The 18563-nt window shown below is 37.3% G+C and overlaps 1 protein-coding gene across 1 annotated transcript in view; it reads left to right on the forward strand.

Moving 5' to 3' along the window:
- Positions 1–18563, forward strand: part of LOC139444463 (mucin-1-like) — a 145487-nt gene that overhangs the window by 53487 nt on the left and 73437 nt on the right. Inside the window, exons 15-21 of the mRNA XM_071225427.1 lie at positions 187–246; positions 2819–2878; positions 5451–5510; positions 8093–8152; positions 10725–10784; positions 13367–13426; positions 16007–16066. Of these exons, the coding sequence (XP_071081528.1) occupies positions 187–246; positions 2819–2878; positions 5451–5510; positions 8093–8152; positions 10725–10784; positions 13367–13426; positions 16007–16066 (420 nt within the window). The remainder of the gene's footprint in view (positions 1–186; positions 247–2818; positions 2879–5450; positions 5511–8092; positions 8153–10724; positions 10785–13366; positions 13427–16006; positions 16067–18563) is intronic.

Consider the following 18563-nt stretch of genomic DNA (forward strand, 5'->3'; position numbering starts at 1 on the left):
TGATGTTCTTAGTCCTCTTGGAATTATGCGATATATGAAAAGGGCCAAACGCGAGATGATCACTTTCATAGATATATTGAAGGATCAATAAAACTTAATTTTACGATAGTGCCAAGGTCAAAAACTTGGTATACCACAAAAAGGATCCATACTCAATTGAGTTGAAGGACTCATTTGCTGATGCAGTCCTGACCAGGGCATCAGTTCGTCCACGGGAGAACTTCCGGCGGATGTCATCACCCCCGCGTAGGCCAACTGTTATTTGAATGGCCTAAAGCCGTTATCTCATCAAAGAAACCTGAACTGTCACAAGAAAAATCAAAGGACATCGAGGCCATGTTAAAATTAATGACTCCTACAGACCAAAAGTTCACGAGTGGACTAATCGACTTCTTAGACTTCTTAGTTATGTGCAACTTGATGGTCTATTGTGAAATGTTATGGGAATAATCTTAAGTTATAAAACTGATATTGTGCCCAGACCTGGACACTAAACTTTCAGTTAATAGTCTATTGTCCTTAAAATTGTTTCATGAACTGATGATCAGAAAGGTGTTTGGACTTGTAGATTGATTGTTTTGCTCTGGGGCAGTTACAAGGTGTCAGTTACTACCAGGAAAGTGAAATTTATTTAGTTATGGTTGTATTGTTTAAGACTAAGTGATCTTTCTGTATTGATGATATGAGGAATTCATGTTTTGAAATTGTTCCTGGAACTGTTGAAGTGTTCATTTATGATGCTCTTACGAGTTTGTTTTGCTACGAGAATTATGTTGCTATGGACAAAATATATTTCTGCAACATCATACACATTCCGTGACAGGCACACTCAAGGGCTGCAAAGAGTTTTAGGTTGCTATCATATCTGTCCTTAAAATTAGGACAAAGCAAAGTGTCAGTTACAACCAGGATCGTGAACTTCGTTTTCTTTTGGTTGTTGAATGTTGATAAACGTTTCTTTTTAAATAAAATGTTACATGATATTGGTTGCTTTTGTTTTCAACGAAAAACTACAGTCAATTTCCACATATTTCTTCGCTTTTTGTACCAGACTGTCCTAACTCATAATGATTTAAACGCATAAAATAGAGTCACATTGAGATGAAACATTATGATTATGAAAATTTCACTTATTTCTTGACTGAAATTGTCCCATGTCAAAACAAAAATCGGCTCTTTCTGATATTTTATTAGTTATCACTGAAAATTAAACATATTATAAGTTACTTTTTAAAACCAGACAATAGTTCTTTTTATAATCAATAGCAAAATATAAGTAATAAACTAGATATCGATATGACAATGTTCAAATGGCAATATCTCGAAACTGAGTTTTGAGGACTTAGGACACTCTGGTTTTCAGGTGACGCCTTAATCACAAACACTGATGACGATGTTGAGATGGAGCCAAGTAATTGACTTTGATTCCCCTAAGGAGGCAACAGTTTCATTTACCACTGATGTTGATCTTCTGATTTAACTGCATTCCAAAGTCTCAATGATTCAAGTGAAACAGAAGAATCAATTTCTGATTCTGCATCAGATGAGCAAATACACCCCTGATACTGATGATGCAGATTTTGAGATTCCACATCCACCTGTTGAAACTTAAGTGATTTTGTAGGTCCACCAAATGCCACTCTGGGATATAGTGGAAAGGTCGGTAGAGAAGAAGTCGAACCCGTGGGAAAAAAAAGGAGAGGCAACAGAAGTTTTTCTATGCATATTACGTGTTTATAGGAAGTGAAAGAGTCAGAGTGTGCAAAGAATTCTACCTGACTTACTCTAGGCATATCGGAAAGGCGAGTTTCCTATTTCCATGAGAAGAAATACAACCATGCTACTGACGTACCTTTAAGGGGGGGAGACATGAGAGGGACAACATGCACGCATCACATAAACTCATTTCCAAGGATAGAGTCACATTACTGTAGATCAAAGACACAAAAAGAGCATCTGGATCAAAATTTAACCATGGCAGCCACATATTTAAGACTGTATTGTGAGAGGTGTGATGCTGATGGACAAGAGCACATGTATCGAAATATTTTCAATTCGGACCTTAACATCGAATTTCACAAACCAAAGAAAGGTCGCTGCGACAGGTGTGAAGAATATATAGAATGAAAGAAAAACATGACTGTATTTGATGAGGAACTTCGGGAAGAATATCTGTCTCATTTCCCATCGAAGATGGCAACGCAGGAGGAAAGGAACAGGGACAGGCAGGACAAGACAAAAGCTGTTATATGTTTTGATTTGGAAAAGGTGTTGAGTTGTCCACAAACTTTCAAGTTTCTTTTATCGACTAAAGCTTAGCTTTTACAACCTTCACAAGGGCATTGTGCTGTATGGAACGAAATCCAAGCAGGAAGAGGTGCCAATGAAATTGCCAGTGCACTGATTTTAATCCTTCAGAAAGTAGTAGAAAAACACAATCCAGATGACATCATACTTTGGTCAGACTCATGCGTGGCACAAAACCGGAATTCAGGAATTCATTTGCTGTAAAGGATTTCATGATGAAAGAGCAAATTTCTATCATCGAGCAGAAGTTTTGTGAACCTGCCCACTCCAGTATACAAGAGTGTGACAACATTCACAGCCAGATTGAACGAGAACTGAGAAAGTCTGATGTTCTTAGTCCTCTTGGAATTATGCGATATATGAAAAGGGCCAAACGCGAGATGATCACTTTCATAGATATATTGAAGGATCAATAAAACTTAATTTTACGATAGTGCCAAGGTCAAAAACTTGGTATACCACAAAAAGGATCCATACTCAATTGAGTTGAAGGACTCATTTGCTGATGCAGTCCTGACCAGGGCATCAGTTCGTCCACGGGAGAACTTCCGGCGGATGTCATCACCCCCGCGTAGGCCAACTGTTATTTGAATGGCCTAAAGCCGTTATCTCATCAAAGAAACCTGAACTGTCACAAGAAAAATCAAAGGACATCGAGGCCATGTTAAAATTAATGACTCCTACAGACCAAAAGTTCACGAGTGGACTAATCGACTTCTTAGACTTCTTAGTTATGTGCAACTTGATGGTCTATTGTGAAATGTTATGGGAATAATCTTAAGTTATAAAACTGATATTGTGCCCAGACCTGGACACTAAACTTTCAGTTAATAGTCTATTGTCCTTAAAATTGTTTCATGAACTGATGATCAGAAAGGTGTTTGGACTTGTAGATTGATTGTTTTGCTCTGGGGCAGTTACAAGGTGTCAGTTACTACCAGGAAAGTGAAATTTATTTAGTTATGGTTGTATTGTTTAAGACTAAGTGATCTTTCTGTATTGATGATATGAGGAATTCATGTTTTGAAATTGTTCCTGGAACTGTTGAAGTGTTCATTTATGATGCTCTTACGAGTTTGTTTTGCTACGAGAATTATGTTGCTATGGACAAAATATATTTCTGCAACATCATACACATTCCGTGACAGGCACACTCAAGGGCTGCAAAGAGTTTTAGGTTGTTATCATATCTGTCCTTAAAATTAGGACAAAGCAAAGTGTCAGTTACAACCAGGATCGTGAACTTCGTTTTCTTTTGGTTGTTGAATGTTGATAAACGTTTCTTTTTAAATAAAATGTTACATGATATTGGTTGCTTTTGTTTTCAACGAAAAACTACAGTCAATTTCCACATATTTCTTCGCTTTTTGTACCAGACTGTCCTAACTCATAATGATTTAAACGCATAAAATAGAGTCACATTGAGATGAAACATTATGATTATGAAAATTTCACTTATTTCTTGACTGAAATTGTCCCATGTCAAAACAAAAATCGGCTCTTTCTGATATTTTATTAGTTATCACTGAAAATTAAACATATTATAAGTTACTTTTTAAAACCAGACAATAGTTCTTTTTATAATCAATAGCAAAATATAAGTAATAAACTAGATATCGATATGACAATGTTCAAATGGCAATATCTCGAAACTGAGTTTTGAGGACTTAGGACACTCTGGTTTTCAGGTGACGCCTTAATCACAAACACTGATGACGATGTTGAGATGGAGCCAAGTAATTGACTTTGATTCCCCTAAGGAGGCAACAGTTTCATTTACCACTGATGTTGATCTTCTGATTTAACTGCATTCCAAAGTCTCAATGATTCAAGTGAAACAGAAGAATCAATTTCTGATTCTGCATCAGATGAGCAAATACACCCCTGATACTGATGATGCAGATTTTGAGATTCCACATCCACCTGTTGAAACTTAAGTGATTTTGTAGGTCCACCAAATGCCACTCTGGGATATAGTGGAAAGGTCGGTAGAGAAGAAGTCGAACCCGTGGAAAAAAAAAGGAGAGGCAACAGAAGTTTTTCTATGCATATTACGTGTTTATAGGAAGTGAAAGAGTCAGAGTGTGCAAAGAATTCTACCTGACTTACTCTAGGCATATCGGAAAGGCGAGTTTCCTATTTCCATGAGAAGAAATACAACCATGCTACTGACGTACCTTTAAGGGGGGGAGACATGAGAGGGACAACATGCACGCATCACATAAACTCATTTCCAAGGATAGAGTCACATTACTGTAGATCAAAGACACAAAAAGAGCATCTGGATCAAAATTTAACCATGGCAGCCACATATTTAAGACTGTATTGTGAGAGGTGTGATGCTGATGGACAAGAGCACATGTATCGAAATATTTTCAATTCGGACCTTAACATCGAATTTCACAAACCAAAGAAAGGTCGCTGCGACAGGTGTGAAGAATATATAGAATGAAAGAAAAACATGACTGTATTTGATGAGGAACTTCGGGAAGAATATCTGTCTCATTTCCAATCGAAGATGGCAACGCAGGAGGAAAGGAACAGGGACAGGCAGGACAAGACAAAAGCTGTTATATGTTTTGATTTGGAAAAGGTGTTGAGTTGTCCACAAACTTTCAAGTTTCTTTTATCGACTAAAGCTTAGCTTTTACAACCTTCACAAGGGCATTGTGCTGTATGGAACGAAATCCAAGCAGGAAGAGGTGCCAATGAAATTGCCAGTGCACTGATTTTAATCCTTCAGAAAGTAGTAGAAAAACACAATCCAGATGACATCATACTTTGGTCAGACTCATGCGTGGCACAAAACCGGAATTCAGGAATTCATTTGCTGTAAAGGATTTCATGATGAAAGAGCAAATTTCTATCATCGAGCAGAAGTTTTGTGAACCTGCCCACTCCAGTATACAAGAGTGTGACAACATTCACAGCCAGATTGAACGAGAACTGAGAAAGTCTGATGTTCTTAGTCCTCTTGGAATTATGCGATATATGAAAAGGGCCAAACGCGAGATGATCACTTTCATAGATATATTGAAGGATCAATAAAACTTAATTTTACGATAGTGCCAAGGTCAAAAACTTGGTATACCACAAAAAGGATCCATACTCAATTGAGTTGAAGGACTCATTTGCTGATGCAGTCCTGACCAGGGCATCAGTTCGTCCACGGGAGAACTTCCGGCGGATGTCATCACCCCCGCGTAGGCCAACTGTTATTTGAATGGCCTAAAGCCGTTATCTCATCAAAGAAACCTGAACTGTCACAAGAAAAATCAAAGGACATCGAGGCCATGTTAAAATTAATGACTCCTACAGACCAAAAGTTCACGAGTGGACTAATCGACTTCTTAGACTTCTTAGTTATGTGCAACTTGATGGTCTATTGTGAAATGTTATGGGAATAATCTTAAGTTATAAAACTGATATTGTGCCCAGACCTGGACACTAAACTTTCAGTTAATAGTCTATTGTCCTTAAAATTGTTTCATGAACTGATGATCAGAAAGGTGTTTGGACTTAATATTACTTGTAGATTGATTGTTTTGCTCTGGGGCAGTTACAAGGTGTCAGTTACTACCAGGAAAGTGAAATTTATTTAGTTATGGTTGTATTGTTTAAGACTAAGTGATCTTTCTGTATTGATGATATGAGGAATTCATGTTTTGAAATTGTTCCTGGAACTGTTGAAGTGTTCATTTATGATGCTCTTACGAGTTTGTTTTGCTACGAGAATTATGTTGCTATGGACAAAATATATTTCTGCAACATCATACACATTCCGTGACAGGCACACTCAAGGGCTGCAAAGAGTTTTAGGTTGCTATCATATCTGTCCTTAAAATTAGGACAAAGCAAAGTGTCAGTTACAACCAGGATCGTGAACTTCGTTTTCTTTTGGTTGTTGAATGTTGATAAACGTTTCTTTTTAAATAAAATGTTACATGATATTGGTTGCTTTTGTTTTCAACGAAAAACTACAGTCAATTTCCACATATTTCTTCGCTTTTTGTACCAGACTGTCCTAACTCATAATGATTTAAACGCATAAAATAGAGTCACATTGAGATGAAACATTATGATTATGAAAATTTCACTTATTTCTTGACTGAAATTGTCCCATGTCAAAACAAAAATCGGCTCTTTCTGATATTTTATTAGTTATCACTGAAAATTAAACATATTATAAGTTACTTTTTAAAACCAGACAATAGTTCTTTTTATAATCAATAGCAAAATATAAGTAATAAACTAGATATCGATATGACAATGTTCAAATGGCAATATCTCGAAACTGAGTTTTGAGGACTTAGGACACTCTGGTTTTCAGGTGACGCCTTAATCACAAACACTGATGACGATGTTGAGATGGAGCCAAGTAATTGACTTTGATTCCCCTAAGGAGGCAACAGTTTCATTTACCACTGATGTTGATCTTCTGATTTAACTGCATTCCAAAGTCTCAATGATTCAAGTGAAACAGAAGAATCAATTTCTGATTCTGCATCAGATGAGCAAATACACCCCTGATACTGATGATGCAGATTTTGAGATTCCACATCCACCTGTTGAAACTTAAGTGATTTTGTAGGTCCACCAAATGCCACTCTGGGATATAGTGGAAAGGTCGGTAGAGAAGAAGTCGAACCCGTGGAAAAAAAAAGGAGAGGCAACAGAAGTTTTTCTATGCATATTACGTGTTTATAGGAAGTGAAAGAGTCAGAGTGTGCAAAGAATTCTACCTGACTTACTCTAGGCATATCGGAAAGGCGAGTTTCCTATTTCCATGAGAAGAAATACAACCATGCTACTGACGTACCTTTAAGGGGGGGAGACATGAGAGGGACAACATGCACGCATCACATAAACTCATTTCCAAGGATAGAGTCACATTACTGTAGATCAAAGACACAAAAAGAGCATCTGGATCAAAATTTAACCATGGCAGCCACATATTTAAGACTGTATTGTGAGAGGTGTGATGCTGATGGACAAGAGCACATGTATCGAAATATTTTCAATTCGGACCTTAACATCGAATTTCACAAACCAAAGAAAGGTCGCTGCGACAGGTGTGAAGAATATATAGAATGAAAGAAAAACATGACTGTATTTGATGAGGAACTTCGGGAAGAATATCTGTCTCATTTCCAATCGAAGATGGCAACGCAGGAGGAAAGGAACAGGGACAGGCAGGACAAGACAAAAGCTGTTATATGTTTTGATTTGGAAAAGGTGTTGAGTTGTCCACAAACTTTCAAGTTTCTTTTATCGACTAAAGCTTAGCTTTTACAACCTTCACAAGGGCATTGTGCTGTATGGAACGAAATCCAAGCAGGAAGAGGTGCCAATGAAATTGCCAGTGCACTGATTTTAATCCTTCAGAAAGTAGTAGAAAAACACAATCCAGATGACATCATACTTTGGTCAGACTCATGCGTGGCACAAAACCGGAATTCAGGAATTCATTTGCTGTAAAGGATTTCATGATGAAAGAGCAAATTTCTATCATCGAGCAGAAGTTTTGTGAACCTGCCCACTCCAGTATACAAGAGTGTGACAACATTCACAGCCAGATTGAACGAGAACTGAGAAAGTCTGATGTTCTTAGTCCTCTTGGAATTATGCGATATATGAAAAGGGCCAAACGCGAGATGATCACTTTCATAGATATATTGAAGGATCAATAAAACTTAATTTTACGATAGTGCCAAGGTCAAAAACTTGGTATACCACAAAAAGGATCCATACTCAATTGAGTTGAAGGACTCATTTGCTGATGCAGTCCTGACCAGGGCATCAGTTCGTCCACGGGAGAACTTCCGGCGGATGTCATCACCCCCGCGTAGGCCAACTGTTATTTGAATGGCCTAAAGCCGTTATCTCATCAAAGAAACCTGAACTGTCACAAGAAAAATCAAAGGACATCGAGGCCATGTTAAAATTAATGACTCCTACAGACCAAAAGTTCACGAGTGGACTAATCGACTTCTTAGACTTCTTAGTTATGTGCAACTTGATGGTCTATTGTGAAATGTTATGGGAATAATCTTAAGTTATAAAACTGATATTGTGCCCAGACCTGGACACTAAACTTTCAGTTAATAGTCTATTGTCCTTAAAATTGTTTCATGAACTGATGATCAGAAAGGTGTTTGGACTTGTAGATTGATTGTTTTGCTCTGGGGCAGTTACAAGGTGTCAGTTACTACCAGGAAAGTGAAATTTATTTAGTTATGGTTGTATTGTTTAAGACTAAGTGATCTTTCTGTATTGATGATATGAGGAATTCATGTTTTGAAATTGTTCCTGGAACTGTTGAAGTGTTCATTTATGATGCTCTTACGAGTTTGTTTTGCTACGAGAATTATGTTGCTATGGACAAAATATATTTCTGCAACATCATACACATTCCGTGACAGGCACACTCAAGGGCTGCAAAGAGTTTTAGGTTGCTATCATATCTGTCCTTAAAATTAGGACAAAGCAAAGTGTCAGTTACAACCAGGATCGTGAACTTCGTTTTCTTTTGGTTGTTGAATGTTGATAAACGTTTCTTTTTAAATAAAATGTTACATGATATTGGTTGCTTTTGTTTTCAACGAAAAACTACAGTCAATTTCCACATATTTCTTCGCTTTTTGTACCAGACTGTCCTAACTCATAATGATTTAAACGCATAAAATAGAGTCACATTGAGATGAAACATTATGATTATGAAAATTTCACTTATTTCTTGACTGAAATTGTCCCATGTCAAAACAAAAATCGGCTCTTTCTGATATTTTATTAGTTATCACTGAAAATTAAACATATTATAAGTTACTTTTTAAAACCAGACAATAGTTCTTTTTATAATCAATAGCAAAATATAAGTAATAAACTAGATATCGATATGACAATGTTCAAATGGCAATATCTCGAAACTGAGTTTTGAGGACTTAGGACACTCTGGTTTTCAGGTGACGCCTTAATCACAAACACTGATGACGATGTTGAGATGGAGCCAAGTAATTGACTTTGATTCCCCTAAGGAGGCAACAGTTTCATTTACCACTGATGTTGATCTTCTGATTTAACTGCATTCCAAAGTCTCAATGATTCAAGTGAAACAGAAGAATCAATTTCTGATTCTGCATCAGATGAGCAAATACACCCCTGATACTGATGATGCAGATTTTGAGATTCCACATCCACCTGTTGAAACTTAAGTGATTTTGTAGGTCCACCAAATGCCACTCTGGGATATAGTGGAAAGGTCGGTAGAGAAGAAGTCGAACCCGTGGAAAAAAAAAGGAGAGGCAACAGAAGTTTTTCTATGCATATTACGTGTTTATAGGAAGTGAAAGAGTCAGAGTGTGCAAAGAATTCTACCTGACTTACTCTAGGCATATCGGAAAGGCGAGTTTCCTATTTCCATGAGAAGAAATACAACCATGCTACTGACGTACCTTTAAGGGGGGGAGACATGAGAGGGACAACATGCACGCATCACATAAACTCATTTCCAAGGATAGAGTCACATTACTGTAGATCAAAGACACAAAAAGAGCATCTGGATCAAAATTTAACCATGGCAGCCACATATTTAAGACTGTATTGTGAGAGGTGTGATGCTGATGGACAAGAGCACATGTATCGAAATATTTTCAATTCGGACCTTAACATCGAATTTCACAAACCAAAGAAAGGTCGCTGCGACAGGTGTGAAGAATATATAGAATGAAAGAAAAACATGACTGTATTTGATGAGGAACTTCGGGAAGAATATCTGTCTCATTTCCAATCGAAGATGGCAACGCAGGAGGAAAGGAACAGGGACAGGCAGGACAAGACAAAAGCTGTTATATGTTTTGATTTGGAAAAGGTGTTGAGTTGTCCACAAACTTTCAAGTTTCTTTTATCGACTAAAGCTTAGCTTTTACAACCTTCACAAGGGCATTGTGCTGTATGGAACGAAATCCAAGCAGGAAGAGGTGCCAATGAAATTGCCAGTGCACTGATTTTAATCCTTCAGAAAGTAGTAGAAAAACACAATCCAGATGACATCATACTTTGGTCAGACTCATGCGTGGCACAAAACCGGAATTCAGGAATTCATTTGCTGTAAAGGATTTCATGATGAAAGAGCAAATTTCTATCATCGAGCAGAAGTTTTGTGAACCTGCCCACTCCAGTATACAAGAGTGTGACAACATTCACAGCCAGATTGAACGAGAACTGAGAAAGTCTGATGTTCTTAGTCCTCTTGGAATTATGCGATATATGAAAAGGGCCAAACGCGAGATGATCACTTTCATAGATATATTGAAGGATCAATAAAACTTAATTTTACGATAGTGCCAAGGTCAAAAACTTGGTATACCACAAAAAGGATCCATACTCAATTGAGTTGAAGGACTCATTTGCTGATGCAGTCCTGACCAGGGCATCAGTTCGTCCACGGGAGAACTTCCGGCGGATGTCATCACCCCCGCGTAGGCCAACTGTTATTTGAATGGCCTAAAGCCGTTATCTCATCAAAGAAACCTGAACTGTCACAAGAAAAATCAAAGGACATCGAGGCCATGTTAAAATTAATGACTCCTACAGACCAAAAGTTCACGAGTGGACTAATCGACTTCTTAGACTTCTTAGTTATGTGCAACTTGATGGTCTATTGTGAAATGTTATGGGAATAATCTTAAGTTATAAAACTGATATTGTGCCCAGACCTGGACACTAAACTTTCAGTTAATAGTCTATTGTCCTTAAAATTGTTTCATGAACTGATGATCAGAAAGGTGTTTGGACTTAATATTACTTGTAGATTGATTGTTTTGCTCTGGGGCAGTTACAAGGTGTCAGTTACTACCAGGAAAGTGAAATTTATTTAGTTATGGTTGTATTGTTTAAGACTAAGTGATCTTTCTGTATTGATGATATGAGGAATTCATGTTTTGAAATTGTTCCTGGAACTGTTGAAGTGTTCATTTATGATGCTCTTACGAGTTTGTTTTGCTACGAGAATTATGTTGCTATGGACAAAATATATTTCTGCAACATCATACACATTCCGTGACAGGCACACTCAAGGGCTGCAAAGAGTTTTAGGTTGCTATCATATCTGTCCTTAAAATTAGGACAAAGCAAAGTGTCAGTTACAACCAGGATCGTGAACTTCGTTTTCTTTTGGTTGTTGAATGTTGATAAACGTTTCTTTTTAAATAAAATGTTACATGATATTGGTTGCTTTTGTTTTCAACGAAAAACTACAGTCAATTTCCACATATTTCTTCGCTTTTTGTACCAGACTGTCCTAACTCATAATGATTTAAACGCATAAAATAGAGTCACATTGAGATGAAACATTATGATTATGAAAATTTCACTTATTTCTTGACTGAAATTGTCCCATGTCAAAACAAAAATCGGCTCTTTCTGATATTTTATTAGTTATCACTGAAAATTAAACATATTATAAGTTACTTTTTAAAACCAGACAATAGTTCTTTTTATAATCAATAGCAAAATATAAGTAATAAACTAGATATCGATATGACAATGTTCAAATGGCAATATCTCGAAACTGAGTTTTGAGGACTTAGGACACTCTGGTTTTCTGGTGACGCCTTAATCACAAACACTGATGACGATGTTGAGATGGAGCCAAGTAATTGACTTTGATTCCCCTAAGGAGGCAACAGTTTCATTTACCACTGATGTTGATCTTCTGATTTAACTGCATTCCAAAGTCTCAATGATTCAAGTGAAACAGAAGAATCAATTTCTGATTCTGCATCAGATGAGCAAATACACCCCTGATACTGATGATGCAGATTTTGAGATTCCACATCCACCTGTTGAAACTTAAGTGATTTTGTAGGTCCACCAAATGCCACTCTGGGATATAGTGGAAAGGTCGGTAGAGAAGAAGTCGAACCCGTGGAAAAAAAAAGGAGAGGCAACAGAAGTTTTTCTATGCATATTACGTGTTTATAGGAAGTGAAAGAGTCAGAGTGTGCAAAGAATTCTACCTGACTTACTCTAGGCATATCGGAAAGGCGAGTTTCCTATTTCCATGAGAAGAAATACAACCATGCTACTGACGTACCTTTAAGGGGGGGAGACATGAGAGGGACAACATGCACGCATCACATAAACTCATTTCCAAGGATAGAGTCACATTACTGTAGATCAAAGACACAAAAAGAGCATCTGGATCAAAATTTAACCATGGCAGCCACATATTTAAGACTGTATTGTGAGAGGTGTGATGCTGATGGACAAGAGCACATGTATCGAAATATTTTCAATTCGGACCTTAACATCGAATTTCACAAACCAAAGAAAGGTCGCTGCGACAGGTGTGAAGAATATATAGAATGAAAGAAAAACATGACTGTATTTGATGAGGAACTTCGGGAAGAATATCTGTCTCATTTCCAATCGAAGATGGCAACGCAGGAGGAAAGGAACAGGGACAGGCAGGACAAGACAAAAGCTGTTATATGTTTTGATTTGGAAAAGGTGTTGAGTTGTCCACAAACTTTCAAGTTTCTTTTATCGACTAAAGCTTAGCTTTTACAACCTTCACAAGGGCATTGTGCTGTATGGAACGAAATCCAAGCAGGAAGAGGTGCCAATGAAATTGCCAGTGCACTGATTTTAATCCTTCAGAAAGTAGTAGAAAAACACAATCCAGATGACATCATACTTTGGTCAGACTCATGCGTGGCACAAAACCGGAATTCAGGAATTCATTTGCTGTAAAGGATTTCATGATGAAAGAGCAAATTTCTATCATCGAGCAGAAGTTTTGTGAACCTGCCCACTCCAGTATACAAGAGTGTGACAACATTCACAGCCAGATTGAACGAGAACTGAGAAAGTCTGATGTTCTTAGTCCTCTTGGAATTATGCGATATATGAAAAGGGCCAAACGCGAGATGATCACTTTCATAGATATATTGAAGGATCAATAAAACTTAATTTTACGATAGTGCCAAGGTCAAAAACTTGGTATACCACAAAAAGGATCCATACTCAATTGAGTTGAAGGACTCATTTGCTGATGCAGTCCTGACCAGGGCATCAGTTCGTCCACGGGAGAACTTCCGGCGGATGTCATCACCCCCGCGTAGGCCAACTGTTATTTGAATGGCCTAAAGCCGTTATCTCATCAAAGAAACCTGAACTGTCACAAGAAAAATCAAAGGACATCGAGGCCATGTTAAAATTAATGACTCCTACAGACCAAAAGTTCACGAGTGGACTAATCGACTTCTTAGACTTCTTAGTTATGTGCAACTTGATGGTCTATTGTGAAATGTTATGGGAATAATCTTAAGTTATAAAACTGATATTGTGCCCAGACCTGGACACTAAACTTTCAGTTAATAGTCTATTGTCCTTAAAATTGTTTCATGAACTGATGATCAGAAAGGTGTTTGGACTTAATATTACTTGTAGATTGATTGTTTTGCTCTGGGGCAGTTACAAGGTGTCAGTTACTACCAGGAAAGTGAAATTTATTTAGTTATGGTTGTATTGTTTAAGACTAAGTGATCTTTCTGTATTGATGATATGAGGAATTCATGTTTTGAAATTGTTCCTGGAACTGTTGAAGTGTTCATTTATGATGCTCTTACGAGTTTGTTTTGCTACGAGAATTATGTTGCTATGGACAAAATATATTTCTGCAACATCATACACATTCCGTGACAGGCACACTCAAGGGCTGCAAAGAGTTTTAGGTTGCTATCATATCTGTCCTTAAAATTAGGACAAAGCAAAGTGTCAGTTACAACCAGGATCGTGAACTTCGTTTTCTTTTGGTTGTTGAATGTTGATAAACGTTTCTTTTTAAATAAAATGTTACATGATATTGGTTGCTTTTGTTTTCAACGAAAAACTACAGTCAATTTCCACATATTTCTTCGCTTTTTGTACCAGACTGTCCTAACTCATAATGATTTAAACGCATAAAATAGAGTCACATTGAGATGAAACATTATGATTATGAAAATTTCACTTATTTCTTGACTGAAATTGTCCCATGTCAAAACAAAAATCGGCTCTTTCTGATATTTTATTAGTTATCACTGAAAATTAAACATATTATAAGTTACTTTTTAAAACCAGACAATAGTTCTTTTTATAATCAATAGCAAAATATAAGTAATAAACTAGATATCGATATGACAATGTTCAAATGGCAATATCTCGAAACTGAGTTTTGAGGACTTAGGACACTCTGGTTTTCTGGTGACGCCTTAATCACAAACACTGATGACGATGTTGAGATGGAGCCAAGTAATTGACTTTGATTCCCCTAAGGAGGCAACAGTTTCATTTACCACTGATGTTGATCTTCTGATTTAACTGCATTCCAAAGTCTCAATGATTCAAGTGAAACAGAAGAATCAATTTCTGATTCTGCATCAGATGAGCAAATACACCCCTGATACTGATGATGCAGATTTTGAGATTCCACATCCACCTGTTGAAACTTAAGTGATTTTGTAGGTCCACCAAATGCCACTCTGGGATATAGTGGAAAGGTCGGTAGAGAAGAAGTCGAACCCGTGGAAAAAAAAAGGAGAGGCAACAGAAGTTTTTCTATGCATATTACGTGTTTATAGGAAGTGAAAGAGTCAGAGTGTGCAAAGAATTCTACCTGACTTACTCTAGGCATATCGGAAAGGCGAGTTTCCTATTTCCATGAGAAGAAATACAACCATGCTACTGACGTACCTTTAAGGGGGGGAGACATGAGAGGGACAACATGCACGCATCACATAAACTCATTTCCAAGGATAGAGTCACATTACTGTAGATCAAAGACACAAAAAGAGCATCTGGATCAAAATTTAACCATGGCAGCCACATATTTAAGACTGTATTGTGAGAGGTGTGATGCTGATGGACAAGAGCACATGTATCGAAATATTTTCAATTCGGACCTTAACATCGAATTTCACAAACCAAAGAAAGGTCGCTGCGACAGGTGTGAAGAATATATAGAATGAAAGAAAAACATGACTGTATTTGATGAGGAACTTCGGGAAGAATATCTGTCTCATTTCCAATCGAAGATGGCAACGCAGGAGGAAAGGAACAGGGACAGGCAGGACAAGACAAAAGCTGTTATATGTTTTGATTTGGAAAAGGTGTTGAGTTGTCCACAAACTTTCAAGTTTCTTTTATCGACTAAAGCTTAGCTTTTACAACCTTCACAAGGGCATTGTGCTGTATGGAACGAAATCCAAGCAGGAAGAGGTGCCAATGAAATTGCCAGTGCACTGATTTTAATCCTTCAGAAAGTAGTAGAAAAACACAATCCAGATGACATCATACTTTGGTCAGACTCATGCGTGGCACAAAACCGGAATTCAGGAATTCATTTGCTGTAAAGGATTTCATGATGAAAGAGCAAATTTCTATCATCGAAGAAGTTTTGTGAACCTGCCCACTCCAGTATACAAGAGTGTGACAACATTCACAGCCAGATTGAACGAGAACTGAGAAAGTCTGATGTTCTTAGTCCTCTTGGAATTATGCGATATATGAAAAGGGCCAAACGCGAGATGATCACTTTCATAGATATATTGAAGGATCAATAAAACTTAATTTTACGATAGTGCCAAGGTCAAAAACTTGGTATACCACAAAAAGGATCCATACTCAATTGAGTTGAAGGACTCATTTGCTGATGCAGTCCTGACCAGGGCATCAGTTCGTCCACGGGAGAACTTCCGGCGGATGTCATCACCCCCGCGTAGGCCAACTGTTATTTGAATGGCCTAAAGCCGTTATCTCATCAAAGAAACCTGAACTGTCACAAGAAAAATCAAAGGACATCGAGGCCATGTTAAAATTAATGACTCCTACAGACCAAAAGTTCACGAGTGGACTAATCGACTTCTTAGACTTCTTAGTTATGTGCAACTTGATGGTCTATTGTGAAATGTTATGGGAATAATCTTAAGTTATAAAACTGATATTGTGCCCAGACCTGGACACTAAACTTTCAGTTAATAGTCTATTGTCCTTAAAATTGTTTCATGAACTGATGATCAGAAAGGTGTTTGGACTTAATATATCTTGTAGATTGATTGTTTTGCTCTGGGGCAGTTACAAGGTGTCAGTTACTACCAGGAAAGTGAAATTTATTTAGTTATGGTTGTATTGTTTAAGACTAAGTGATCTTTCTGTATTGATGATATGAGGAATTCATGTTTTGAAATTGTTCCTGGAACTGTTGAAGTGTTCATTTATGATGCTCTTACGAGTTTGTTTTGCTACGAGAATTATGTTGCTATGGACAAAATATATTTCTGCAACATCATACACATTCCGTGACAGGCACACTCAAGGGCTGCAAAGAGTTTTAGGTTGCTATCATATCTGTCCTTAAAATTAGGACAAAGCAAAGTGTCAGTTACAACCAGGATCGTGAACTTCGTTTTCTTTTGGTTGTTGAATGTTGATAAACGTTTCTTTTTAAATAAAATGTTACATGATATTGGTTGCTTTTGTTTTCAACGAAAAACTACAGTCAATTTCCACATATTTCTTCGCTTTTTGTACCAGACTGTCCTAACTCATAATGATTTAAACGCATAAAATAGAGTCACATTGAGATGAAACATTATGATTATGAAAATTTCACTTATTTCTTGACTGAAATTGTCCCATGTCAAAACAAAAATCGGCTCTTTCTGATATTTTATTAGTTATCACTGAAAATTAAACATATTATAAGTTACTTTTTAAAACCAGACAATAGTTCTTTTTATAATCAATAGCAAAATATAAGTAATAAACTAGATATCGATATGACAATGTTCAAATGGCAATATCTCGAAACTGAGTTTTGAGGACTTAGGACACTCTGGTTTTCTGGTGACGCCTTAATCACAAACACTGATGACGATGTTGAGATGGAGCCAAGTAATTGACTTTGATTCCCCTAAGAAGGCAACAGTTTCATTTACCACTGATGTTGATCTTCTGATTTAACTGCATTCCAAAGTCTCAATGATTCAAGTGAAACAGAAGAATCAATTTCTGATTCTGCATCAGATGAGTAAATACACCCCTGATACTGATGATGCAGATTTTGAGATTCCACATCCACCTGTTGAAACTTAAGTGATTTTGTAGGTCCACCAAATGCCACTCTGGGATATAGTGGAAAGGTCGGTAGAGAAGAAGTCGAACCCGTGGAAAAAAAAAGGAGAGGCAACAGAAGTTTTTCTATGCATATTACGTGTTTATAGGAAGTGAAAGAGTCAGAGTGTGCAAAGAATTCTACCTGACTTACTCTAGGCATATCGGAAAGGCGAGTTTCCTATTTCCATGAGAAGAAATACAACCATGCTACTGACGTACCTTTAAGGGGGGGAGACATGAGAGGGACAACATGCACGCATCACATAAACTCATTTCCAAGGATAGAGTCACATTACTGTAGATCAAAGACACAAAAAGAGCATCTGGATCAAAATTTAACCATGGCAGCCACATATTTAAGACTGTATTGTGAGAGGTGTGATGCTGATGGACAAGAGCACATGTATCGAAATATTTTCAATTCGGACCTTAACATCGAATTTCACAAACCAAAGAAAGGTCGCTGCGACAGGTGTGAAGAATATATAGAATGAAAGAAAAACATGACTGTATTTGATGAGGAACTTCGGGAAGAATATCTGTCTCATTTCCAATCGAAGATGGCAACGCAGGAGGAAAGGAACAGGGACAGGCAGGACAAGACAAAAGCTGTTATATGTTTTGATTTGGAAAAGGTGTTGAGTTGTCCACAAACTTTCAAGTTTCTTTTATCGACTAAAGCTTAGCTTTTACAACCTTCACAAGGGCATTGTGCTGTATGGAACGAAATCCAAGCAGGAAGAGGTGCCAATGAAATTGCCAGTGCACTGATTTTAATCCTTCAGAAAGTAGTAGAAAAACACAATCCAGATGACATCATACTTTGGTCAGACTCATGCGTGGCACAAAACCGGAATTCAGGAATTCATTTGCTGTAAAGGATTTCATGATGAAAGAGCAAATTTTTATCATCGAGCAGAAGTTTTGTGAACCTGCCCACTCCAGTATACAAGAGTGTGACAACATTCACAGCCAGATTGAACGAGAACTGAGAAAGTCTGATGTTCTTAGTCCTCTTGGAATTATGCGATATATGAAAAGGGCCAAACGCGAGATGATCACTTTCATAGATATATTGAAGGATCAATAAAACTTAATTT

Source organism: Haliotis cracherodii, unplaced genomic scaffold (assembly GCF_022045235.1).
Source record: "Haliotis cracherodii isolate W230 unplaced genomic scaffold, xgHalCrac1.p SCAF_51, whole genome shotgun sequence".
NCBI classification, from domain to species: domain Eukaryota; kingdom Metazoa; phylum Mollusca; class Gastropoda; order Lepetellida; family Haliotidae; genus Haliotis; species Haliotis cracherodii.